The 26660-nt window shown below is 42.4% G+C and overlaps 1 protein-coding gene across 3 annotated transcripts in view; it reads right to left on the reverse strand.

Moving 5' to 3' along the window:
- ASB11 (ankyrin repeat and SOCS box containing 11) overlaps positions 1 to 26660 on the reverse strand; it is a 32659-nt gene that overhangs the window by 2381 nt on the left and 3618 nt on the right. For 2 of the 3 annotated variants that reach the window (XM_055268419.1, XM_055268420.1), the window contains exons 2-6: positions 17409 to 17488; positions 11992 to 12099; positions 7541 to 7691; positions 3611 to 3745; positions 1999 to 2190 (exon numbers count right to left, since the gene is read on the reverse strand). In XM_055268419.1, coding sequence (XP_055124394.1) covers positions 1999 to 2190; positions 3611 to 3745; positions 7541 to 7691; positions 11992 to 12099; positions 17409 to 17488 — 666 coding nt within the window. The remainder of the gene's footprint in view (positions 1 to 1998; positions 2191 to 3610; positions 3746 to 7540; positions 7692 to 11991; positions 12100 to 17408; positions 17489 to 26660) is intronic. The other variant, XM_063635018.1, reaches the window with a different exon arrangement.

A 26660-nucleotide genomic window follows, 5' to 3' on the forward strand; every position in this document is an offset into this window, starting at 1 on the left:
GCGCACACCTGTAATTGCAGCTACTCAGGAGGCTGAAGCAGGAGAATTGCTTGAACCTGGGAGGCGGAGGTTGCAGTGGGCCAAGATCACGCCACTGCACTCCAGCCTGGGCAACAAGAGCAAAACTCTGTCTAAAATAATAATAATAATAACAACAACAATAATAATCTAGACCAGTGGTATGCAAAGTGTGGTCCTTAGACCAGCACCATCAACATCACGTGGGAGCCTGCTAGACATGCAGAGTCACAGGTCCCATCCTAGACCTCCTGAATGAGAATCTGTATTTTAAGGAAATCCGCAAGTGAACTGATATGCATGTTAAATCTTAAGAAGCACTGATTTAGAAAGACTATTCCTAAAATGGTTAAAACCAAGCATTCTACTTGGAAGGTATATATGATGGAGTGGTTTCACAAAATGGAACTGGTGAGTGAAATAAAACCCTCCTCACTGAATGTTGTTTCAGAAGATTCAGGGTTGGGGCCTTATAACATTAAGAGCGCACATTCTGATGGCCGAGTGCAGTGGCTCACGCCTGTAATCCCAGCACTTTGGTAGGCCGAGGCGGGCGGATCACAAGGTCAAGAGATCAAGACCATCCTGGCTAACATGGTGAAACCCCGTCTCTACTAAAAATACAAAAATTAGCTGGGTGTGATGGTGCATGCCTGTAGTCCCAGCTACTCGGGAGGCTGAGGCAGAAAAATCGCCTGAACCCGGGAGGCAGAGGTTGCAGTGAGCCGAGATCGCACCACTGCACTCCAACCTGGAGACAGAGTGAGACTCCATCTCAAAAAAAAAAAAAGTGCACATTCTGGGGTCAGATGGCTCAGAATCCTACCTAATTCTATTATGTAGCTAGCTGTGTGACTTTGTCTATGCTTTTCTTTTCCCATTTGTACCTAGCATAGCAACCAGCTACTACCATATAAAGTTCCCACTGCTCTAAAGTTTTAAAAATTCAGTGAAATTGATCTATGTTTCAAATTTAGCCCAGTGCCTGGCACACGTAAAGCTGAATAATTATAATTATCTTTAATATTCTTCAAGCACACAAATAATCAATATAGGCTCAGAAAATATTTTCTTACTGTATAGACATAAGAGGTTCTCTTCTGAATTTGTTCTCTTCTGAATTTCAGATGCTCACCTTACCTCTTCTGGCATCAGTAGTTGCTCTTAATGCTCATGGTGGAAATGGGAATGAAGCAATGAAGAATGCAGACCCACCTACTCCCTGATCTGGGCAACAGGCAAGCAACCTCACCATTTAGTGGGGTTTCTGAAATACTCCGTGTCCTCCCCTACTGACTCTGACTCAAGTCTTTTGAATTTGCCATCAGATTGTCTCCCAATATTACAAAGCAGAGTTTTGGTTTGCTCAATCATATGCTTATGCCAGGACAGAAATGGAAATTCAAGATTTCTGGGGTATAAACAAGGTTTTCTGGTTTCCTTTTTTTGAGACAGAGTCTCACTCTGTCGCCCAGGCTGGAATGCAGTGGCGTGATCTCTGCTCATTGCAACCTCTGCCTCCCAGGTTCAAGTGATTCTCCTGCCTCAGCCTCCCGAGTAGCTGAAACTACAGGCGTCAGCCACCACACCCGGCTAATTTTTGTATTTTTAGTAGAGAGAGGATTTCACCATGTTGGCCAGGCTGGTCTCAAACTCCTGACCTTGTGATCCACCTGCCCTCAGCCTCCCAAAGTGCTGGGATTACAGGCGTGAGCCACCACGCCTAGCCGGTTTTCTGGTTATTTTCTTGTTATGTAAAATACAAAGCAACACTCTGGTTATATGTAAATGCCCTTTGGTTGTTAGTGAATATACACAGCATATAAAATCCCAGAAGACAGGTCAGTGACGGCAGGGCCTATCACCTCCCACAATGCCACCTTCAATTAAAAAGAGAAAAAGGAAAAAATGCTACAGATGAGACAGGAAGGGAAGAGAATGTGCTTATGGAAGAGGAATGTATACCCAGCCCTTGGTTACCTTCACGGAGCAAAAGCGCCTGCTCCACGCTGCTTTTTGGAGACGCCAGATCAAGCGCACTTTTGCCCTGAGCATTTCTACGCTTCAGGTTAGCTCCATAGTCGGTTAGTAGGTGGATGACCTCCACATTGGACTGCCTCGCTGCAGCATGGAGTGGGGTGTCCAGCCACTGGCCATGGTCAACACTGGCTCCTTAACAAAACAGATGGCCACAATTCAACACTAAATGGTAATGTAAAGCACCATGAGCTTCAAATACAGTCATTGCATATAAAGACATTTTAAGTACCATGACATACTTGACAAATCTTTGAAAATATGTGACTTAAGCCTAGAACCTCAGCAATACCTACTAAGACTACTTGAAATTCTTTGGTGAGAAAAGTGAATTTAGATATTTTTAGTCATTTTAAACGCTTGCTTTCCCATACAAACTGTGTGGCATACAAAATAAAGTATTTGAGGCTCCTGTTACATAGTTATTAGGTTTTGGGCAAAAGATAAAGTAAGTTTATTTAGTATTTATATTATTTGGGGCTTAAAAATGATTTCTGAACTTACTATAGAGAATAGTAAATGATGGGAAATAAAAAAGACAAAAATTTCCTCAAGATAAAAATTCACAACTAAAGGTTTTTACTACCATCTCCACCTTTCTGTCAGGGGCTAAGTTTGTTGAATCTTTAACCAAAGAATAGTTTCAAGATATTTCATTTTTCCAGCCGGGCACAGTGGCTCACACCTGTAATCCCAGCACTTTGGGAGGCTGAGGCGGGTGGATCACCTGAGGTCAGGAGTTAGAGACCAGCCTGGCCAACATGGTAAAACCCTGTCTCTACTAAAAATACAATAAATTAGCCGGGCGTGGTGGTGTGCGCCTGTAATCCCAGCTACTCTGGAGGCTGGGGCAGGAGAATCACTTGAACCCTGGAGGTGGAGGTTGCAGTGAGCTGAGGTCGTGCCATTGCACTCCAACCTGGGCAATAAGAGGGAAACTTCGTCTCAAAAAAAAAAAAAAGATATTTCATTTTTCCACAGACTATCGGTTTCTGTATATGCCTTTTAGAATTGCTTTTAAAATGACTAGATACTGTAGCAAGATAGATATAAACTAGCCTGTAGTAAATGTCTGTTGTTTTTACTGTCCAGCATCTTCCTGGCAAGCATACCTAGATTTCCCGAAGGGAAACCACCCTCTTGTGAGTTTCAGTTCTTGTGTTTCCAGTGAAGCCTAATAAATGCAGAGTAGGCTGAAATCTAGGCCTAAACCAATCCATGTATTGTATTCCCTTGGCCCCCATGAGGGGTTCAAAAATGGGCATGTGACTCAAAAAGAGCCAATGCTTTTTCTTGCTGTGTATGGATAAGGAGGGCTGTAAGCCCAGGTATTGCTGGCAGCCATCTTGTGACAACCAGGGAGAACAATACCAGGTAAATGGAAGCAGGACTGAGAAATACAGACACTCATTTCTCTAGAGAAGTTTTGTTTTTAGCATTCAAACATAAAATGCTAACCGAACATTTTTCCACCATGACAAGAACTTCATCTTTGAAGCTATAGAAAACCAACAAAGTTAACAGGTTTCTTCATGAAAATAATTTTGGAAATTACCTAATTCTAGAAGTTTCTTCACACAGTCTACCCTCTGGTAGGTGCAGGCCACATATAGGGGAGTTCCGAGCTGAGGTACCTCATGGTCAATGTTAACATTATTTGCCAGCAGGATCTCCATGCACTCTCTGTGACCTGGTGGAACACAAGATACCCTCACTCAAGTAAGGGACATATTAAATATTAACAGAATTATAGGATTGCTTATCCGAAATGGGCTTTAGAAATAACCTAGGTTGGCCGGGTGTGGTAGCTCACGCCTGTAATCTCAGCTTTTTGGGAGGCTGAGACGGGCAGATAACCTGAGAACAGGAGTTCGAGACCAGCCTGGCCAACATGGTGAAACCCCATCTCTACTAAAAATACAAAAATTAGCTGGGCGTGGTGGCACACACCCATGATCCCAGCTACTCAGGAAGCTGAGGCAGGAGAATCGCTTGAACCCAGGAGGTGGAGGTTACAGTGAGCCGAGATAGCGCCACTGCACTCCAGCCTGGCCGACAAAGCGAGACTCTGTCTCAAAGTAAATAAATAAATTAATTAATTAAATAAGCTAGATCTCTTTTCGTAGCAGAAAAACATTTTTGTGTTTGTTTTTGGAAATCTTAGGTAGAAACCACCAAAATAATACCAATAAAAAGAGGAGCATGCCCATGCTTCCCCACTCCAGCTCCTCTTTACAGCCCGAGTTAACTTTAAATAAACTAAGGGCTCCAAGTAGCACAGTTGAAATCACTCTCCAGAATGATGCCACCATCTTACAAATGGAAGTGACGAGACCCAGAGGGACAAACGACTAGGCCTATTATTACTCTGAAAAGCTAGTGCTCAAACCCAAGAGAACCCTGTCCCCTCTGCATTACAAATCTCTCATTCTCTTCTTTATCCATGCATGTGAGATTGGATATATGGCCTGCAACCTTATTTTGGTTAGTCTGGAAAATAACTATGAGAAAGAATAAAGAAGTCTTAAGTATAGAATATATTTAAATACATTTTCATATTCAGTGGCTAACAACAACTATGTAAGCAAGCATTCTCTTTTGAGAGTTTGCCCAATAAATAGATAGACATGATAAATTTGCAACCTGTGAATGCTTTGTTCAGGAGAGAGTGCTTCTGAGGTATTGATGGGAGCTTGCAAAGAGTTAGTTCTCTTTGAAGATTTAAATATCTCCCTAAAATATCATGTCATTACTAATTAATTTAGCCAACCTATTTTTTGTAGATAACATAAAAGTAAGCTTCATCAGGCCGGGCGCGGTGGCTCACGCTTGTAATCCCAGCACTTTGGGAGGCCGAGGCGGGCGGATCACGAGGTCAGGAGATCGAGACCATGGTGAAACCCCGTCTCTACTAAAAATACAAAAAATTAGCCGGGCGTGGTGGCGGGCGCCTGTAGTCCCAGCTACTCGGAGAGGTTGAGGCAGGAGAATGGCGTGAACCCGGGAGGCGGAGCTTGCAGTGAGCCGAGATTGCGCCACTGCACTCCAGCCTGGGCGACAGAGCAAGACTCCGTCTCAAAAAAAAAGTAAGCTTCATCGTAGACCTACCTGATTTATCACAAATTCTAAATTAAGTATAAATATGCATTAAAATGTACAAATCAGGACTGTGGAGTCAAACTATTTGTTCACATAATTAAATATTATACCTGAATTACAGCATCAATATGTCAAGGTATGGACTCAAACTATGACTCAGCTTGTGCATAGAGGTTTAGAGCTATAAGAATCCAGAAAGAATATCTAGTAAGTCCCTAAAACTACTTGGAAAATACAGGGTATTTAATACATATTTTTGAATAATTCTTGTCTTTTTTTTTGAAGAACAAGAAACAGCCTAGTTTGAGTTAAATTTAAATATTCTCAGAAAGTTTTAAAAATGAATACAGAAAAGTTAAATAGCTAGCACTAATACAAGTGTATAAAATAATGAATTTGCTAATCATGCTTATATTCTGTGGATATTTATCCTTAACATGCTTTTACAATACAGAAAAATATACAGAGACACACAAATTATGTGTTTATTATGAGCATATATATGTTTTATAGGCACACAGATACTAAAATCTCCAAATATAATCAGTCAAGCACTGCAGACATAATTAATTCAAACCATTGCCAGTACTTATCAATTTTTAAACATTTGTATGGAAATACAAATAATATTAATTTTTACTTCAAAAATTTACTTCAAATCAATATTAAATTTTTAATAAAGACTTTTTGTAATACCAGCACTTTGAAAGGCTGAGGCGGGTGGATCACCTGAGGTCAGGAGTTTGAGACCAGCCCAGCCAACATGATGAAACCCTGTCTTTACTAAAAAATACAAAAATTAGCTGGGCACTGTGACAGGTGCCTGTAATCTCAGCTACTTGGGAGGCTGAGGCAGGAGAATTGCTTGAACCCAGGAGGTGGAGGTTGCAGTGAGCTGAGATTGTGCCATTGCACTCCAGCCTGTGAGACAGAGCAAGACTCTGTCTCAAAAAATAAAAATTAAAAAAAAAAAAAAGACTTATATGGCTGAGCACGGTGGGAGGCCGAGTCAGGTGGATCACCTGAGGTCAGGAGTTTGAGACCAGAGTGGCTAACATGGTGAAACCCCATCTCTACTAAAAATACAAAAATTAGCCAGTTGTGGTGGCGGGCACCTGTAATCCCAGCTACTTGGGAGGCTAAGGCAGGAGAATCGCTTGAACCTGGGAGCCAGAGGTTGCAATGAGCAGAAATCATGCCACTGCACTCCAGCCTGGGCAATAGCATGAGACTCTGTCTAAAAAAAAAAAAAAAAAAAGAAAGAAAGAAAGAAAGACATTTATATCATTTCCAAAGTAGTTCATTACTCTACAACTTAAAGGACTTACATGATGTTTGGGAAATGACTAACATCAGCTATTAATTAATAAATATGTATTAAATAGATTTAGAACATAAAATACATAGATAAATTTAGATTTGGGTCTTTTGCATCATTTAAAGTAATCCACTGGAAAAAATTGGCAAGTGACATGTTTAATAACCTGGAACAAATCTTTCACTTTTGCTTTTTGAAATAAAATATTTCATCTCCAATTACACCAGCAAAGATCACTATTCCAGAGTGTTTTAACTTCACCATTGTATTTCTGATCTCAGTATAAGAGAACAACTCCCTCACCTGCTATCATCAAAATGTTGCTCTTTGGGTGTGACTTTTGACAAATGGCCTTCTCCTTTCAGTGGCATCTTCTCGTTCAGGTCTAGTCTGTGCATACAGTCTTTAAATTCCTTAAATTTACTATTTTCCTTCACTTGGAAATTAACTGACAACACAGGAGTCTAGGGTCAGTTTCAAGATTACCAATGCTATACTTTGGAAAGTTGCAGCCTTTTTTTTTTCAATAACTATGACCTTGAAGTCATCAGCCCATCTAGATTGTGTAACTTACTATGAACAGTTACATTTACTATTCCATTAGAGATAGTATCAGCCTTGGCTTTCAGATACTTTCATAGTTTATTTTAGGTTAGTGGTTGGTATTTTATGGGCTTTAGAGGATAAGCTATTCTTGCCTACTAAGGACAGAGACATAAGCATAGTACAATTCAGGGAAGTCAGAACTACTGCCTTGGCTGTACCAGCTGCCACCAAAACACCAGCAAAGAGGCTCTGGAAAGGCCTGCCAATAGGCCATCCCCAGGAAATGGGAAATCGGAGTCAGGAAAGCATTCCGAAGTTATAAGTAGGGCTCTTTCGTGCCACACTGGTATTTCCTGAAGATTTAGGCAAATGGAAGTTACTGCTGTGGGATTTCTAGGCCACACATATTCTAATGGTAAGGAAGATCAGGGTCACCCTTGAATGACTAACACTAGACCATTGATTCATACAGATTGGAGTGAGCCCATCAATGTTTCACATGCATTGTGGTGGCTCATTTACCTCTCTTCACTGCCTCATGGATAGGCGAGGCCAGGTGCACCTCAAACTGGGCCTTGGCTCCGAACTCCAGCAGCACATTGACACATGCAGCACTGCCACTGCAGCAAGCATTGAAGAGGGGCGTGGCTCCGTGAACTGTCACTCCATTGACCTAATGATGGGCAAAGAGAGACCTAGAGGATTTGTTATTTCATTCTCACTATCTCCAAGTATGTCTTCCTATGTATTTGCCTAGAGGAATTCCCCACGCTGGTGAATAAGTGAGGGAACTCCACATCTTTACAGTATTATGAAACCTCATGAAGTTAATGGGTGGATCGAGCGAGTTACTATATGTTAAACACTTAAAACATTACGTGTCACCCAGGCTGGGCGCGGTGGCTCACGCTTGTAATCCCAGCACTTTGGGAGGCCGAGGCGGGTGGATCACGAGGTCAGGAGATCGAGACCACGGTGAAACCCCGTCTCTACTAAAAAAATACAAAAAAATTAGCCGGGCGTGGTGGCGGGCGCCTGTAGTCCCAGCTACTCGGAGAGGCTGAGGCAGGAGAATGGCGTGAACCCGGGAGGCGGAGCTTGCAGTGAGCCGAGATCGCGCCACTGCACTCCAGCCTGGGTGCCTGGGTGACACAGCGAGACTCTGTCTCAAAAAAAAAAAAAAAAAAAAAAAAAAAAAAACATTACGTGTCACCCAGTAAGCACTCAATGAGCATTTGCAACAACAATTATTTCCATTTTCCATTTTCCATTAATATGACTCCCCTCTGAATCATGAACAAATATGGCAGGAACCAAAAGCACTGGAGAAATCAGCTAGCTGTGGTCCCCAAATCCATGCTTACAAAATCCTTGGCAATTCTCCACAGATCTACTGTCTTTCTTGCCACAACTTCCTCTCTGGTCTACTATAATCCACGCAAATTACGCATGCCAGCTGTTACTTCTAGAGATAGCGTGACCAAGCCAATGGGACATAGAAAATAGCCATCAACATTTTCTTAATCCAGTCTATCATTGTCGGACATTTGGGTTGGTTCCACAGGAAGGGGAACATCACACACCGGAGACTGTTGTGGGGTGGAGGGAGGGGGGAGGGATAGCATTAGGAGATATACCCAATGTAAATGACGAGTTAATGGGTGCAGCACACCAACATGGCACATGGATACATATGTAACAAACCTGCACGTTGTGCACGTGTACTCTAAAACTTAAAGTATAATAAAAAATAAAAATAAAAATAAATAAATAAATAAAATAAAAAGATTAAATTTAAAAAAAGAAAAGAAAATAGCCATCAACATGGTGTCTGCAACCATCTTTGGTACCTTGTAGGGATGTGGGAAGCACATGAGAACCAGCAGGGCTGGGAGACATCTTTGTGTATCAGCAATAGATTGGAAGGAACATCGGGAACCGCAGGAGTGGTAGGGAGCCTCCGATGCCATTGAAATATAGGACAGTCAAGTTTTTGATGTGAAACAATTTTGCTTCAACAACTAAGAATGCGTGCTTGTGATAATCAGGGTTCTAAATGTCCTTGCTTTGGACACAAAAAAAGACTTGTTTCCAGAGTTGCAATATAACCCGTGAAACAGGGTCTTGCTCTGCTATCCAGGCTGGAGTGCAGTGTTATGATCGTAGCTCACTGCAGCCTCGAATTACTAGGCTCAAATGATCCTCCTGCCTCCGCCTCCTGAGCAGCTGGGACTACAGGCGTGCACCACCATGACCCACAAATTCAGAAAAATTATTTGTAGACAGGGTCTAGCTATGTTGCCCAGGCTGGTCTCAAACTCCTGGGTTCAAATGATCCTCCTGACTCAGCCTGCCAAAGGGCAGGGATTACAGGTGTGAGCCACCACACCCAGCCTAATCCCCATTAAACTGGCAAGTTGAAGATAAGATGCTAAGATGGCAGAGACAGACAAGGTCAGGGGAAAATGTGTGTAAATTCTTATTGCTAGGGGTTTCTATATTTTTCCAAAAAATATTTGGTAGGACTAGTTTGATTTGTGTTTTACTAAGTATCATCCTCACCCTCAGTCTGGGAAGTTGTTGTCTTGTGCGATTTCCTATAAATTTCTCTCTTAGTTCACGGCAGCAAACATTTATTGAGCATCTACTAAGTGCTAATGTTTTGGAAACAATGATAAGACAATTGCCTCTCCTTGAGTAGGCTGAACAATTGCCTCTCCTTGAGTAGGCTGAATTCTATTGGGAAGACAAACACAAAAAGAAATTTTTTTATTTTTTTATTTTTAGACGGAGTCTTGCTCTGTCGCCAGGCTGGAGTGCAGTGGTGTGAACTCAGCTCACTGCAACCTCCGCCTCCTGGGTTCAAGAGATTCTGCTACCTTAGCCTCCCGAGTAGCTGGGACTACAGATGCATGCCACCATGCCCAGCTAGTTTTTGTATTTTTAGTAGAGACGGGGCTTCACCATGTTGGCCAGGATGGTCTTGATCTCTTGATCTCGTGATCCACCTGCCTCGGCCTCCCAAAGTGCTGGGATTACAGGCGTGAGCCACTGCGCCTGGCCAAAAAGAAATCATTTTGAAAATATAATAAATAATTTAGATGACTATGGGAGTAGGACAAAGGAGAGGATAGACTTGGGAAAAACTTAGAAAGTAAAATTAGCAGGAGTTTTTCACTAATTAGATAGGGAGATGAAAGAAATAAGATGACTCTCAGGTTTGCAGCTTGGGAAACCCAGAGGATGTTTCACCAGGCCTCTGAAACTAGGAACCCAAGATGAGGAGCAGGTCCCAGAGGGAAGAACATAATAAGCACAGTTACAGATGCAGTGAGTTTGAGGTATTCATGGGACTGCCAATTGTGGGGGACTTTCTACTGATGGACCAACTTTCTCTTATTTCGTTTCTCATTCTGATTTAAATGTTAAATGGTGTGCTACAGTATTTATTGGCTGTTTCTTTATAAAATTGACAAAGAAAGGGTAAGACAAGGAAACATGTCTTATTCTTCTCTTTGTGCCCAACAAAACCTCCTCTCTGACCTGATATTGTCAGCAGTCTGCCTGTAACTCCAGTCACCTAGCTTGAAAGGAAATGGCTCTCACACAGCCTTCCTTCATCATTACCCATGAGCTGACTAAGTGGTAACTTAGAGAAGCACTACCTAATGAAAATTCACGACCACTTGGCAGGGCAGGGTGGCTCACGCCTGTAATCCCAACACTTTGGGAGGCCAAGGCAGGCGGATCACCTGAGGTCAGGAGTCTGAAACCAGCATGGCCAACATGGCAAAACCCCATCTGTACTAAAAATACAAAAATTAGCTGGGCATGGTGGCGGGCACCTGTAATCCCAGTTACTCAGGAGGCTGAGGCAGGGGAATCGTTCGAATCTGGGAAGGGGAGGTTGCAGTGAGCTGAGATTGTGCCACTGCACTCCAGCCTGGGCAACAGTGTTAGTGAGACTCTGTCTAAAAAAAAGAAGAAGAAAAAAAAATGAAAAAAGAAAATGCACGACCACAATGGCATCAGGAAAATTAGTTTTCACAAGGAAGACTTTTATATTCAGTTCTACATGTAGAAACCCAATTTCCATATAAAATTTTTTAAATTGTCATTAAGCAATTAAAAACATTGCAGCTAATAAAATAAATAATGCAAGGACTGAGTTAAACAACAAAATTAGAATCAAAGAACATCCGGCAACTAAATACAGAAGATTTTTAGAAGTTGTGATTTTATGATTCTATTCTGATATCTGTATTATATATTGCACCTCAGTCACCCTTTGAAAAAAGTTCGGAGATAAATTTAAAATAAGATAAAGTTCAATTCTGTAGGTTTCCCCCAATGTATTATTTATTAAAAGCTCATTTATTTTGATAATTTTGCCTAATAAAAATAGTTGTTCATTTAAGATGTTGAATTAAGAGTGTTTTCTATTGTTCTTTAAAATCTTGTTATTAAGCCTCATACAGTGTTAGTGGGATTACAAATTAGTACAACCATTATGGGGAACAGTTTGGAGGTTCCTCAGAAAACTAAAAATAGAGCTGCCATATGATCCAGCAATCTTACTGCTGGGTATATACCCAGAAGAAAAGAAAACAGTATATCCAAGAGATATCTGCACTCCTGTGTCTGATGCAGCACTGTTCACAATTGTGAAGACCTGGAAGCAACCCAAGTGTCCATCAACAGATGAATGCATAAAGAAAACATGGTACAATAAAGATTTCTTAAGGTCAACAACACGGTTTCAAAAGGTTCCTGTGAGTTGCCATGTCTGAATATTTACACACAGGAGTGTAAGCTGAAGAGAGAGGAGTAGCCTAAATGATGGAATACGGACATGGATAGAACCAGCCCAGCCCATACCCACAGTGGGTAAGCCATCTGGAAGGTAAACTATCGTTAAACATTAACAGATGCATCTGGCCAGACAGACCCAAGTGGGCAGGGGCAGTACTCACGTGTGCACCATTTTCCAATAAGGCTTTGGCACAGGCCACGTGACCTCCAAGGCATGCCTCGTGGAGAGAAGACACCCGGTTAATTGTCACGAGGTTCACATTGACACCCTATAATTTAGAAAGAAGAGAGTTTATGTATTTTTTAGAGACTGGGGTCTCACTATGTTGCCCAGGCTGGTCTCAAACTCCTGGCCTCAAGTGATCTTCCTGCCTGAGCATCCTGAGTAGCTGGGATTTCAAGTGCAAGCCACCAAGCCCAGCAGAAGAGAGTGAAACACTGCATTAGTGATAGCAATGAAAGCAATGTTGTTTCACATGTTTCTGACATTTTCACGGTCTGTGGGTGTAATATTAGCACCGTAGAGAGAGAAGTAGAAGTTATGATCGCTAAAGACAGCATGAGAGCCTCACATTCATTTATCCAAAAAACTGTTAATTCCACATTCTGGAGCAGGTAATGTACTAGGACCTGGGTCTTCAAAACTTATGACATGGGTCTCTCTTCTCCCAGAGCCTACTGGGGAGGCAGAAATGAAAGACAAAGGAGCAGCCGGGCCCGGTGGCTCACGCTTGTAATCCCAGCACTTTGGGAGGCTGAGGCGGGTGGATCACGAGGTCAGGAGATCGAGACCACGGTGAAACCCCGTCTCTACTAAAAATACAAAAAATTAGCCGGGCGTGGTGGCGGGCACCTGTAGTCCCAGCTACTCGGAGAGGCTGAGACAGGAGAATGGCGTGAACCCGGGAGGCGGAGCTTGCAGTGAGCCGAGATTGCGCCACTGCACTCCAGCCTGGGAGACAGAGCGAGACTCCGTCTCAAGAAGAAAAAAAAAAAAAGAAAGACAAAGGAGCAAGAATATTGCTATACTGGAAGCATATTCAAAATTAATTTTGGAGCATAGGATATCCTTGAATCTGGCTTGGGGAGTAAGAAAAGCGTCGCAAATGAGGTAGTATTTAGCTAAGACTAGAAGCATAAAATCTTTCAAGCTGTGAAGACCAAGAAAGAGTATGCCATTAGGAGAGAATAGAAACTGCAAATTCAGGAAGCAACAGGAAGTTATTTCCTGTTGCTTCCTGTTGCTTCCTGTGGCAGGGCCACAGTTGGATTTCTTCAACAGAACCCACAGACAGAAGAAGCAGGAGATGGGAGGAGACGAAGGAGGACAGTAAGCTGGAGCTAGGTCATGAAAGGCCTTGATTTCCAAACAAGGAGTGCATGTCTTAGAGGAAATGGAGCACCTATGAAGTCTGCTAGGCTGCAGAGGGTCTGGAGCTAATAGATTAGCCTTTTTAGAAGCCTACTGGTAGCAGCATGGAGGGTTGATTGCAAGAGTAGGGATGTAAGACCAAAGCAAGGAGAGCCACAGAGATGTCACTACGAGTCTAGGAACAGGCTGGCATGGGCCTGCTGTGGGTGTGAATAACAGTAGGTATGAGGTATAGATGATGGAGTGCAGACAAGTTCAGGAGGTCGAACTGGATCTGGAACAAACAATAACTCCCAGGCTTAAGAGTAAGTAGACTGTGCTCCTAGGATTCATGTGCTGTTTAGTAGCAGCACTGTTTCAGCCATGACTCCACTGTGTGCAGAGGCCTCTGAAGTCCTAGAGTCCGGGACCAGCGGACTTTTAACCTTCATTTCCTCACCCAGGTATGAGTGCCTCCACCCCGTCCTAACACTTTCTCCCTCCCCATACTACCACGTGTCCCCTTCCTTGTGCTGGACTCCATGTGACAGATGACAAGGTCAGCCTAGCTGCTGGACAACTCTGACTTCATAACCTGATTTTAACAACTTGGCTCTTACCATTTCCCTCCCTCTGATGATCACTTTCTATCCGCAAAAGTGTTGACAAAAACAGTCAAACTCTGTAAAATATTTGAAGAGATTTATTCTGAGCCAAATATAAGTGACCAATGGCCTGTGACAAGCTCTCAGGAGATCCAGAGAACATGTGCCTAGGGTAGTCAGGGCACAGCCTAGTTTTATACATTTTAGGGAGACATGAGACATCAGTCAAATACATGTAAAATGTACATTTGTTTGGCCTGGGAAAGTTGGACAACTCAAAGTGGGGGCCTGGGGCTCTAGATTATAGACAAATTGAAAATTTTTCTGATTGACAATTGGTTGAAAGAGTTATTATCAATAGAAATGTCTGTCTGGGTTACAATAAGGGATTGTGGAGACCAAAGTTTTATCATGTGGATGAAGCCTCCAGGTAGCAGGCTTCAGAGAGAATAGGTATCAGACTTAAGGTCTGTGTTGACGTTAAATTCTGGTCATCTTTTCCTGAGTTCCAAAAGGGAGGAGGGTATAATGAGGCATGTTCAACCCTCCTTTCTTGTCATGGCCTGAACCAATTTTTCAGGTTAGTTTTGGAATGCCCTGGCTGAGAGGAGGGGTACATTCAGATGGTTGGGTTGGGGCTTAGAATTTTGTTTTTGATTTATAAAAGGAATTAGGTCCCTGGTCTGTCCTTCCCAGCTGAGTCCTGCTTTTGATCCTCTGCCTTGTAACTGACCAACTGAAAGCTTCCAAAACCCAATGCCATGACCCTGAACCCCAAACTCCTACTTATTCGCCCACCATCTCCTGCCAGATCTCTGGCTGCATCCTTGCTGTGGCCAGCAGCTGTGATTTCCCAGAATTGTCCCTTCATCATAAGGCCTCTTTTTGACTCCTGAATTCTGTCTATTTTCATGTCCTGAATATGACATCATTACTCTAGATCTGTGCTACATATTTCAAACTGGGCATCTAATAAGAGTTAGAAAAAGTCTTTTCATTTTTCTTTTCCTTTTGAGAAAATAAGAAAAAACAGACTAGTCCACAAGGTGGCAGAAGTGTGCTAGAAAAAACTTTTGTTATGGTGCAAAATCTCAGAATCCCTGAAATTGTAGAAATGTAATGCTGGACAGGCCTGAAAGATCATCTAGAGTAGATGACCTCAATTGTGCATGAGAAAATGGAGGAGTAGAATGTTCAAATACTTTTTAAGACTGGTTGTCAGTGACAGCCAGCAGTGTAACCGAGAGCTCCTGAATCTTGGTTTAATGTTTTACTCACATTTACTCACATTAGCTTAATGTTTTACTCACATCGGTTTAATGTTTTACTCACATCGATCATATTATCTAAATGTAAAATAAAGTTTATAAAAGTAGACAAATACATTTTTTAACAGTGTATAAGGGTAAAGAAGTAGGGGTGTAAAAGAAAAAGTTGAACTTTTCTGTAAAGAATGCCCCCTTACACATTTAATCATATTATTGAAGCTAATATACTTATTAAGTATAGTTAGTGCAATGTGGGATCTTGGAACAGAAATAGGACACGAGAGGAAAAACTGGTGAAATCACAATAGTGTGCAGTTTAGTCAGTGGTATTGTATCAATGTTAACTTCGTATTTTTGACTAATGTACCATAGCTATGTAAGATGTCAATATTAAAGGAAGTTGGGTGAAGGGTACAGTGTATATGGGAACTCTCTGTATCCTTTTCAACTCTTCTTTAAAATTATACAAAAATTTTAAAAGCCTATTAAAAATATACCAATGAAAGTATTGAGGTGGGAGACTGAGAGAGAAGAGGTGGGTGCAAGACGTTTCACTGTGCACCTTTTTAATTTTATTTATTTATTTATTTTATTGAGACAGAGTTTCACTCTTTTTTTTTTTTGAGACGGAGTCTTGCTCTGTCTCCCAGGCGGGAGTGCAATGGCGTGATCTCGGCTCACTGCAAGCTCCGCCTCCCGGGTTCATGCCATTCTCCTGCCTCAGCCTCCCGAGTAGCTGGGATTATAGGCGCCCACCACCACGCCCGGCTAATTTTTGTACTTTTAGTACAGACTGGGTTTCACCATGTTGCCCAGGCTGGTCTCGAACTCCTGACCTCAGGTGATCCACCCACCTCGGCCTCCTAAAGCGCTAGGATTATAGGCGTGAGCCACCACATCCAGCCAGTCCACCTTTTTAGATAATTTTAATTTTTGAACCATGTGAATATATTACATATTAAAAATAATCAAATTTAAAGTACTTAAAAACAAATAAGCAAGTGATAAAAGCAGGTACAAAGTTCATTTGATCATTGCTGGCAGTGCTGATTTCCATTTACGTTTACTTTTTAAGAAGTAACACAACTCATAAAGGAGAAATCAAAAAACAAATAAATGAAAAATACACACACGCACACACACACAGAGAGAGAGAGAGAGAGAGAAAGAAAAAGAGAAAGAGAGAGAGAGCAGTGCACCCAGCTGTTTAAATTCAAAGTAGTAAGAAGGCCAGATGATTGCCTAGCTGTGGAAGAAAGACATGATGGCTTACCTCCTCTGTATAAATGTAGACCCTAAAACATACAAAGCAAATGGAGCCTGCACACTTTCATTCATTCATTTCACAAATACTTACCAGGCCCCTACTCATTTTTCAAGGTGCTGGGGATGTAGTCATAAATATAAATAAAGTAGCCTTCATAACTAAGACTTCAATAAATGTTCCCTGGGGAGTCAGATTTACCCATTCTCAACCTATTTTAATGCTTGTTCTTAAAATAGTGTACCATTGGGATAGGCAGCCTCTAAGATAGCACCCAGTAATCCTGGAATCCAGCCATTGCCTCCCTTGTATAATCCCTGCGTCCGAGTGTGGGCTGGACTTGTTGACTCACACCTAATGAGTAGAATATGGCAGAAGTGACAGAATGTCACTTCGGAGATGAGGTTATAAAACAACTGTGACTTCCTTCTTAGGTACCTCTTGCACTGTCTCTGGGAGAAGCCAGCTGCCATCTCATGACACAGCCCTGTGGAGAGGCTCATGTGGCAAGGAATTGAGGTTTCCCAACAACCACGTGAGTGAGTTTAAAAGCAGATCCTTGCCCCCCTTGAGCCATGAGATGCCTGCAGCCCTGGCTGACACGTGGCAGCCTGTGAGAGACCCAGAGCCAGAATCACCTATCTAAGCTGCTCCCTGGCCCACAGAAACCATGAAAATCCAAGTATCTGTTGTTTTCAGCCATTATGCTTTGAGGTCATTTGTTAGGCAGCAATAGCTGACTAACTTAACTTCAGGACTGCTGGTGCTAATGCATGCTGGAAGAGCAGGAGGTGAATTAGTGCAACAAACATTTGAGAGCATCCTCTATCATTCCTCATAGGGAAACTTCTTATGAGGTAAAGGAAGGCCCAGAGGAAAAGGAGGGAACTGGGCCGAAAATGAAGGAGCTCTCCAGGAAAGGAGAGGCAGGAGGAGGAGAGGCAGTGAGGTATGAGAGGACATACATGCCTCGAATGGCAATGGTGGGACCTGGATAGGGTGAGCCACACCTCTGCTACAGCCAAAGCTAATAAAGAATGATGTGTAATTATAGCATAAGCACGAAGGATCAAGTCTTCAGTTCACTTACTTGTGCAATTAAAGTTTTAAGGGCCAGTAAGCGCCCCTGAGCTGCAGCTTCATGAAGTGGGGATCGATCAGCCCAGCAATCTGAAACACAAATCAAGCTCAAAGTCAAGGCCTGGAGACTTCTTCCTGCAACTTGTCCATGCTGCCCACCCACTGTGAGAGGAGGTTTGAGGGAAGAGGGGGGAAGCAGGTACCACGTATCAGGTTCTCTCGTCAGCCACTTTCAGGGAGACAAGCTACTGAATGTAAAGTCCTTTATTGTTTGGTGGTGTGTGCCAAGAGAAGGAACAGTCAATCTCTGGCTTTTGGGAGGCAATTTTAATAAGCAATAGATTTAGTTCAAAAATATAGTGCCCAGTGCTTGAATCCGATAGCTCTACATAAGGCAAAATGAAGGGCCAAGAAGGTCGATGAGCTTCCACGTTTTTATCCTTTCCCTGCCTTCCACCTTCATCAACACACCAGACTCAACAGCCTGTGTATTATGAAGGAGACTCTAAGGCAGGGCTGTCCAATCTTTTGGTTTCCCTGGGCCACATTGGAAGGAGAATTGTCTTGGGCCACACATGAAATATACTAACACTAACAATATCTGATGAGCTAAAAAAAAAAAAAAAAAAATCACAAAAAAACTCATAAGTTTTACGAAAATGTATGAATTTGTGTTGGACCACATTCACAACCATCCTGGGCCGCGAGTTGGATAAGCTTGCTCTGAGGGATCAGTGAAAATGTTTTTTTCCCCAAATTCCCTAGGTAATTTTATCTGCTTCATTTGATAATGAAGACATATCTATTATAATGCAGAATGTCATTTTTCAGATAATTTAATCTCCCAAAAGTTTTTCCCTAAAAGCTTTGTTGTGGGCAGCTTAGTGTGATGACTGAGCACGGGCCAGTGGAGCCAGACTGTTAGGGTTCAAGCCCTACCTTGATCACTTTCTCTGCCAAATTCAGCAAGTTACCAAAATTACTTGAACCGCAGTTTCCTTTCTGGTAAAATGGAAATATAATAATCTGATATTTGTCAAGTGCATTGGTCTCTAAGTAGGCCAATCAAATACAACCACGATGTTAGGTGCTCCAGACATTGTGTGATTAATAAGTAGGCACGCTAGAGCAGTGCCATAAGGAACAGCCTTAGAGCTGCCTTCCAGACATATTTTTCTTATAATTGCTTATCTGCAAACAAGACTAACTAGTTTAAATGAGCATTTGAGAAGTAACCCCCCATTAAACCTGCCACAGGGCAATCAATTGTTTTGGAAGAAAACCTACTCCAGCTTGCAAAATGTAGGACGTTTTCACATTATGGTTGTGCTTTTCACGCACTGAATAGAATGTAATATAATTTGGATTTAGCACAAAGGCTTCTCAGCCTCTTGTGGGTGATCCTGATGGTGTTAAAAACTCAGGTTTCCATACCGATAAACTTGATGAAACGAAAATCCCAGCAAAAATGGAATTGTATGAATTTGAAATAACTGAAGGCCTTAAGGAAAGGACGAATTTTTCCAGTGGATGAGAATCAGGGTTAGAAACATTTCAATAAGCCCTCTTCCTACGCTGAAACTCAACGTATGAACTTCTGTCACCCTTTGGATTCTGAAAATGGGGAAAACTTGAATGCACTTTATGGGGTTGGATTGATATTGGAGCAATTAGCATGAAAATGTGATTTTCAATATATCTAGATATAAAAGTAAATTTAAATGTAAAACATAGATGTGCGTATATACATATTTTTTTAGCTTGGTGCACTGAGAAAACCTGAACCAGGACTCCTTAGAGAAATGTTGATCCCAGGTCTGGGCCATGTAAAGTATAAGATGGGCCTTAAACATCTTGCAAGAAAGTAAGAAAGTGCTGGCCAGGCTCACGCCTGTAATCCCAGCACTTTGGGAAGCTGAGGCGGGCAGATCACGAGGTTAGGAGTTCGAGACCAGCCTGGCCAACATGGTGAAACCCTGTCTCTGATAAAAATACAAAAATTAGCCGGGTGTGGTGACACACGCCCGTAGTGCCAGCTACTCAGGAGGCTGAGGCAGAAGAATCGCTTGAACCCGGGAGGCAGAGGTTGCAGTGAGCCAAGATTATACCACTGTACTCTAGCCTGGGTGACAAAAAGACACAGATGCTGGCTTGATGGGGCTTCCACTGGCCAAATATGGGACAACCTGATTATCAAAATAAACAATGAGATAAGAGATTATATCCTATCAAATAAAATGGTAATCTAGAAGTCCTCACTGATATAAATGAATATATAAAGGCAGAGAAGAGAAAGTGCTTCCTTATAATAAAATCCCAACTTAGAAATTGAAGAAATAATAGAATCAGCTTCAACTCATCTCCCTGCAAAATAATGACTAGCTAGAAAAGGAACAGGGGTAATTTTATAGAACAGAATTGTAGACATCACTTTGCCCAAGTGATCAAAGTTAACATCAGCAAAGTTAACACCAGTGATGGAACAGATTGCCATGTGATGGAATGCGATGAGCAACATCATGTGCCATAAGAAGAAACATAATGAGAAGAACACACCACCGCTTCTGTGAGGTTTCTGCCCAAAATGCATAACCAAAATCTGATAAGGAGGAAACTGTGCACCAACCCAAACTGAGGGGACATTTAACAAAATCATTGGAGAGACTGAGGAACAGTTCCAGATTGAAAGGGATGACGAAACGCGCTATCTAAAGGCAAGACACCTGGTCCTTTTGCTATAAAGGACATTATTAGGACGGTTGGCTAAACATGAATGGAGTCTCTGGGTGAAGAGAAGCAGGAATTTTTTGTACTGTTCTTTTAACTTTTCTGTCGGTTGAAATTATTTCCAAACATTTTAACAAGAAAAAAAAATTAGGTAGATAGATAGATAGATAGATAGATAGATAGATAGATAGATAGATAGATAGAATCACTGGTGATCCCATACTTCTGATATGAATGTATATTGCTTTTTATAATAACGAAAAACAGATTAAAAAATTTCCAAAGAAAATAATTATATGTAATAGACATCATTAATTTTATGTTTTTTGACTTTTATCTTAAGTTCAGGTGTACATGTGCAGGATGTGCAGGTTTGTTCCATAGGTAAACTTGTGCCATGGGGGTTTGTTTTACAGAGTATTTCATTGCCCAGGTATTAAGCCTAGTATCCTTTAGTTATTTTTCCTGATCGTCTCCCTCCTCCTACCCTCCACCCTCCGATAGGCCCCAGTGTATGTTGTTCCCCTCTATGTGTCCCTGTGTTCTCATCATTTAGCTCCCACTTGTAAGTGAGAACATGTGGCATTTGGTTTTCTGTTCCTGTTAGTTTTCTAAGGATAATGGCCTCCAGCTCCATCCATGTCTCTGCAAAGGACATGATCTCATTCTTTTTTATGACTACATAGTATTGCATAATGTATGTGTACCACATTTTCTTTATCCAGTCTGTGATTGATGGGCATTTGGGTTGAGTCCATGTCTTTGTTATCGTGGATAGTGCTGTAATGAACATATGCATGCATCTGTCTTTATAACAGAACAATTCATATGCCTTTAGGTATATACCCAGTAATGGGATTGCTGAGTCGAATGGTATTTCAAAAACAGATAAAAATTTTTAACATGAGCATATATTGCATTTGTATTTACCCTTGTCTTTAGTTGGTTGAAAGCTGACAAGTAGAATATTTTAAAATCTCTTTTGAGGCTGGGCGCGGTGGCTCATGCTGTAATCCCGGCACTTTGGGAGGCTGAGGCAGGTGGATCACCTGAGGTCAGGAGTTTGAAACCAGCCTGGCCAACATGAAACCCCGTCTCTACTAAAAATACAAAAATTAGCCCGGCACGGTGGTAGGCGCCTGTAATCGCAGCTACTTGGGAGGCTGAGGCAGGAGAATCACTTGAACCCGGGAGGTGGAGGTTGCAGTGAGCCAAGATCGCGCCATTGCACTCCAGCTTGGGTGACACAGTGACACTCCATCTCAAAAAACAACAACAACAACAACAACACCTCTTTGGATATTTATAATTTGCATAAACTGGAAATAATGAGACAATGTATGCATATAATTACCAATTAGTGAGGCTTTTCCTCTAATACATCTGCATCTCATTCAATATGAAATGTACTTCAGACATGTTACACTCTTGCCTAATTGCTCTTGGAAGTGAATGCAGGCACTGGGGTTGGTAGGACAGTCTTTACCCATGGCTGCCAGCTCGGCACCCTGACCAATGGAAGAGGCAAACCCATAACTGTGGCTTTGTCATTTCATTGTTCTGACAATAACCAGTCAACCTGAGTCACTTGAAGGTACTGTAAGTATTCCATTTAAAAATAAAAACAAGACTTAAGTGGCAACTTGCAATTAAAAGAGTTAACTTAGGTTATCAACACGAATGTTTTCATTATTTCTAAAACTTGTCTCCAGGTGGGCTGTGGTGATCCTCAATTTCTAGTAACTTTCCGTTACTTATCAGTCCCATTAGACTCAACTCATATACACAACATGGATAAATCTCACAAACCTAATGTTGAGTGAAAGAAGCCAGACACAAAAGAATATGTACCGTGTGATTTCGTTTCTATAAAGCAGCAGTCCCCAAGCTTTTTGCCACCAAGGACTGGTTTCGTGGAAGACAATTTTTCCACAGATGAGGGTGGGCAGGGAATGGTTTCAGGATGACGCTGTTCCACCTCAGATCATCAGGCATTAGATTCTCATAAAGAGAGTGTAATCTAGGTCCCTCACATGTGCAGTTCACAATAGGGCTCACACTCCTATGAGAATCTAATGCCACCACTGATCTGACAGAAGGCGGAGCTCAAGCGGAAATGTCCCTCACGGGCCACTCACCTCCTGCTGTATGGCCCAGTTCTTAACAGGCCATGGACTGGTACTGGTCTGCGGCCTGGGAGTTGGGAGACCCCTGCTATAAAGTACACAAGGAAAGGAAACTTGCCTTGGGTATTAGGAGTCAAAAGCACCCCGAGGAGGGGGGAGGACTGTTTGCAAGAGGGCATGGCGGGGGCCATGCTGATAATATGCAATTTTTTGCTCTTAGGTGCTGGTTCCTGATTGTGTTCCCTTTGAGAAAATTCATGCAGTTGTTCACTTAGGATTTGTGCATGTCTCTGTATTTACGTCATGCTTTCATAAAGAGTTTCTAAAGTAACACAGACTAGCCCTCTTTCTAACTGTAATCTCTGATCATCTTCACAGCTCCTGGCCTTTTCCCACTCCCAGGGCAGGGTATGGCCTTCTCCAGCCCACGCAGCAGCTGAAGACAGAAGGGCAGCATGTTCTTCACATGCTTCCCCCCTCCTTCTTCTAGGGTCCAACCCTCTGGTGCCTTGGGAGTGGAGAGAAACAAGAGGGACAGGAAAGGGAAATGGGATGGGAAGTGTTAACTGGAAGAGTTGAGGCTGGTCCTGCTTGATCAGTCTCAACTTCAGGCCTCACTCCAGGTCTGTGGCATGCCCTTCACACTGGGGCTTACACCCATGCACCTTTCCTACCCATTGGCATTTGGCCACCTCTCCTAGTGTCTGTCATCACTGTAGCATCCTCTGATGTCCCCAACTCCGATCCTGTGCCTCTGAGATCAAGGTAACAAGCCTGTGGTGCCATCTTTCATTCCACCAAGAAAGAGGGAATGGTGGTTGTCCTGGGCTTCTCCTTCACCACACCGCTGCTTTCCAATTCTCTTCCTCATATTCATGTGGCATGGGGGGTTCAGCAAGTTGTCTCTCTAAGCAGATTTGCAACTTGAGAGTGAAATACCAGGCTTGAATGCCCCTTATCTAAACTTGTATTGCTCCTAGAGTACCCATCCCATAGCTTCCAGTGAAGTGGGGAAGAGCCTTGCTTTTATGAATGGTAACACCCCAAAATGCATGACAACCACTGCTCCACATGAAGCTGTCTCATGGCTAGGATGTATCAGAAATAGGACTGAAACCCTAGTTATGGGGACTTTAGAACACACCTTGTTCTGGTTTTAAGAACTATTGGTTTTTAATTTCTCCTTATTCTCGTGGTAGATTGACTTGTCTTGGGTTGCTCTGACATCCACCTCCTTTCTATATATCAGGGGTCCCTAATGCCTGGGCCATTCCGTGGCCTGTTAGGAACCGGGCTGCACAGCAGGAGGTAAGCAGCAGGTGAGCAAGTGAAGCTTCTTCTGTATTTTTTTTTTTTGAGATGGAGTCTCGCTCTGTCCCCCAGGCTGGAGTGCAGTGGTGTGATCTCGGCTTACTGCAACCTCTGCCTCCCAGGTTCAAGTGATTCTCCGGCCTCAGCCTCCCGAGTAGCTGGGACTACAGGCACACACCACCACTCCCAGCTAATTTTTGTATTTTTAGTAGAGATAGGGTTTTGCCATGTTGCCCAGGCTGGTCTTGAACTCCTGACCTCAAGTGATCCACTTGCCTTGGCCTCCCAAAATGCTGGGATTACAGGCATGAGCCACTGCACCCGGATGCTTCTTCTGTATTTACAGCCACTCCCCATTGCTTGCATTACCTCCTGAGCTCTGCCTCCTGTCAGATCATCAGTGGCACTAGATTCTTACAAGAGGGTGAACCCTATTGTGAACTGCGCATACAAGGGAGCTAGGTTGGGCGCTCCTTAAGAGTCTAATGCCTGATGATCTGTCACTGTCTCCCATCACCTCTAGATGGGACCATCTAGTTGCAGGAAAACAAACTCAGAGCTCCCACAGATTCTACATTACGGTGAGTTGTATAATTATTTAATTATATATTACAATGTAATAATACAAATAAAGTGCACAATAAATGTAATGCACAAGAATCATCCCAAAACCATCCCCCCACACCCCAGTCCATGGAAAAATTGTCTTCCATGAAACCGGTCTCTGGTGCCAAAAAGGCTGGGGACCACTGCTATAAATGGTGTGAAATAAATCAATTGTACCGCCTTAAAAGTAGAAATCCAGGGCCGGGCGCAGTGGCTTACGCCTGTGATCCCAGCACTTTGGGAGGCCGAGGCGGGTGGATCACGAGGTCAGGAGCTCAAGACCATCCTGGCTAACATGGTGAAACCCCGTCTCTATTAAATGTACAAAAAATTAGCCGGGTGTGATGGCAGGCGCCTGTAGTCCCAGCTACTTGGGGAGGTTGAGGCAGAGAGAATGGTGTGAACCTGGGAGACGGAGCTTTCAGTGAGCAGAGATCGCGCCACTGCACTTCAGCCTGGGCGACAGAGCGAGACTCTGTCTCAAAAAAAAAAAAAAAAAAAAAGTAGAAATCCTTTTTGTTTCCCAACTGGAAACAAAGTAACTCTCAAGAAAGTAGCCTTTCCAGTTCCATCATTTTCCAGAACTTGCTTCAAAGGACCTTCAAGGGTTTTCACACAGAACCCTTTTCCAGAAACTGCCACAGTGGGGTCTCCTGCTTTTCTATCCTTGTTCCCAACAGAGTCTCTCACTCTTACCATTCTCATTTTGCAAATTGGAGCTAATTGTGAGAAATTGAGGATAAAAGTTACTTGGCAGCTTGGGAGTTTTTCCATTCCCTTCAGGAAGTATGCAACTGAGCTCTCCAAATAAATGAATGCTTAAGTAGGACTCAATCATTCTCTTCTAAGGCAATCTATTTTTAGTTTTTTGGCAGACTGCCTGTGTCACAGGGCTGCGAACACATTATGAAGATAGTTTACTCTACAAATATGTTTGCTTATTCCTGATGAGGTGTATGGAAAATGTTCAAGTACTTTTTCATTTCTCCCTTTGAATTTTTCTCAGAATGTGATTTGTATCTCAGACTGTTTGAATGACAACTTCACAACAACTTCTAAAACCATATATATTTCAGTAACATTGGTTCAGATGGAGTACAGTTGTCTAAGTTCCAACCATTTGAGATAAAAAACGATTAAACTGTTTTTGTAATTTTTACTCTAATTTCAACAAATATTTCAGATTACTGTTTTTTTATTTAAAAAGATGACCCAACGGCCAGGCGCGGTGGCTCATGCCTGTAATCGCAGCACTTTGGGAGGCCGAGGCAGGTGGATCACCTAAGGTCAGGAGATCGAGACCAGCCTGGCCAACATGGTGAAACCCTGTCTCTACTAAAAATACAAAAATTAGCCGGTGTGGTGGCGGGCGCCTGTACTCCCAGCTACTCAGAAGGCTGAGGCAGGAGAATCACTTGAACCCAGGAGGCAGAGGTTGCAGTGAGCCGAGATCACATCACTGCACTCCAGCTTGGGCAATAAGAGTGAAACTCCATCTCAAAAAATAAAAAATAAAATCATATGAAACAACATCTTCTGTAGCATTTATTAAGGAAAAGAAAATTCATAAGGAATTTTAATTTTGAACCAAAGTACAGGCAAGAGCCTATCAGAATTAATGGTATTTTATGTGAAACAAAGGTAACTGGGAAAATAGAATATATTTCCTGAGATATCTAAAATATTGTAATAAAACTGAGTTAAGATAAATATTCTCCAGCATGTCCAGTCCTAGAGAGGAGATGAGACACAGTGAGCTGTGTTAGACACAATTAACTATGTTGCAGCGTATTAGAAAGAAGGCTCCTTTGAACTCTTAAGGGCGGGAGAGCTAAGCTAAAGGAGACTGGTGGAAGGCAGAGCCTCTGCCAAGGACTGGTTGTCCCAACCTAGGAAAAGCCAGCAGGCACCTGATACGCAACTTAGAGGATGGTTAGGCCAATGTTTGTGGAGACAACCAGCAAAACTAAAGAGCAGAAGGCTAGGTCGAGGTTTGGGCAAGAATGAAACAAAGGCGATCCTATTGGAATGGAAAAGACAGGAAAAAGGATTCAGAATGCTGAGTTAGGCAGAGGCACAGCTGTCAAATCATGGTCAGTCCATCAACAAGTGATTTTAAGCATAACACTTAGAATAGTACTGATCTTTTAGACACAGCTTAAAATAGCCTTTTTTTTTTTTTTTTTGAAAGAGGGCACTACAGTTCTACAACCTCTTATCTGCACTTGTAAAGTTCCTCCAATTCTGAAAACCAAGCTTTACCCCAAATTTGATGCAAACTTGTTTAGCAGCAAAGCATGGCCAGGACTCAGGTTAAGCAATTTATTATTTTTCTTTGTATTTCCACCTAGTGTGAATACTTATATGTTCACTATAGAAAGATCAAAATGTTTGATTGTGGGAGGCAGCTGCAGGCCCCACCAGAAGTGCTGTGTATTAGACAGTATGCACATTGTATGATCTTTCTAACATTCAAAAGCTATTGAATTCTG

The sequence above is a fragment of the Symphalangus syndactylus genome, chromosome X (assembly GCF_028878055.3).
Source record: "Symphalangus syndactylus isolate Jambi chromosome X, NHGRI_mSymSyn1-v2.1_pri, whole genome shotgun sequence".
NCBI classification, from domain to species: Eukaryota; Metazoa; Chordata; class Mammalia; order Primates; family Hylobatidae; genus Symphalangus; species Symphalangus syndactylus.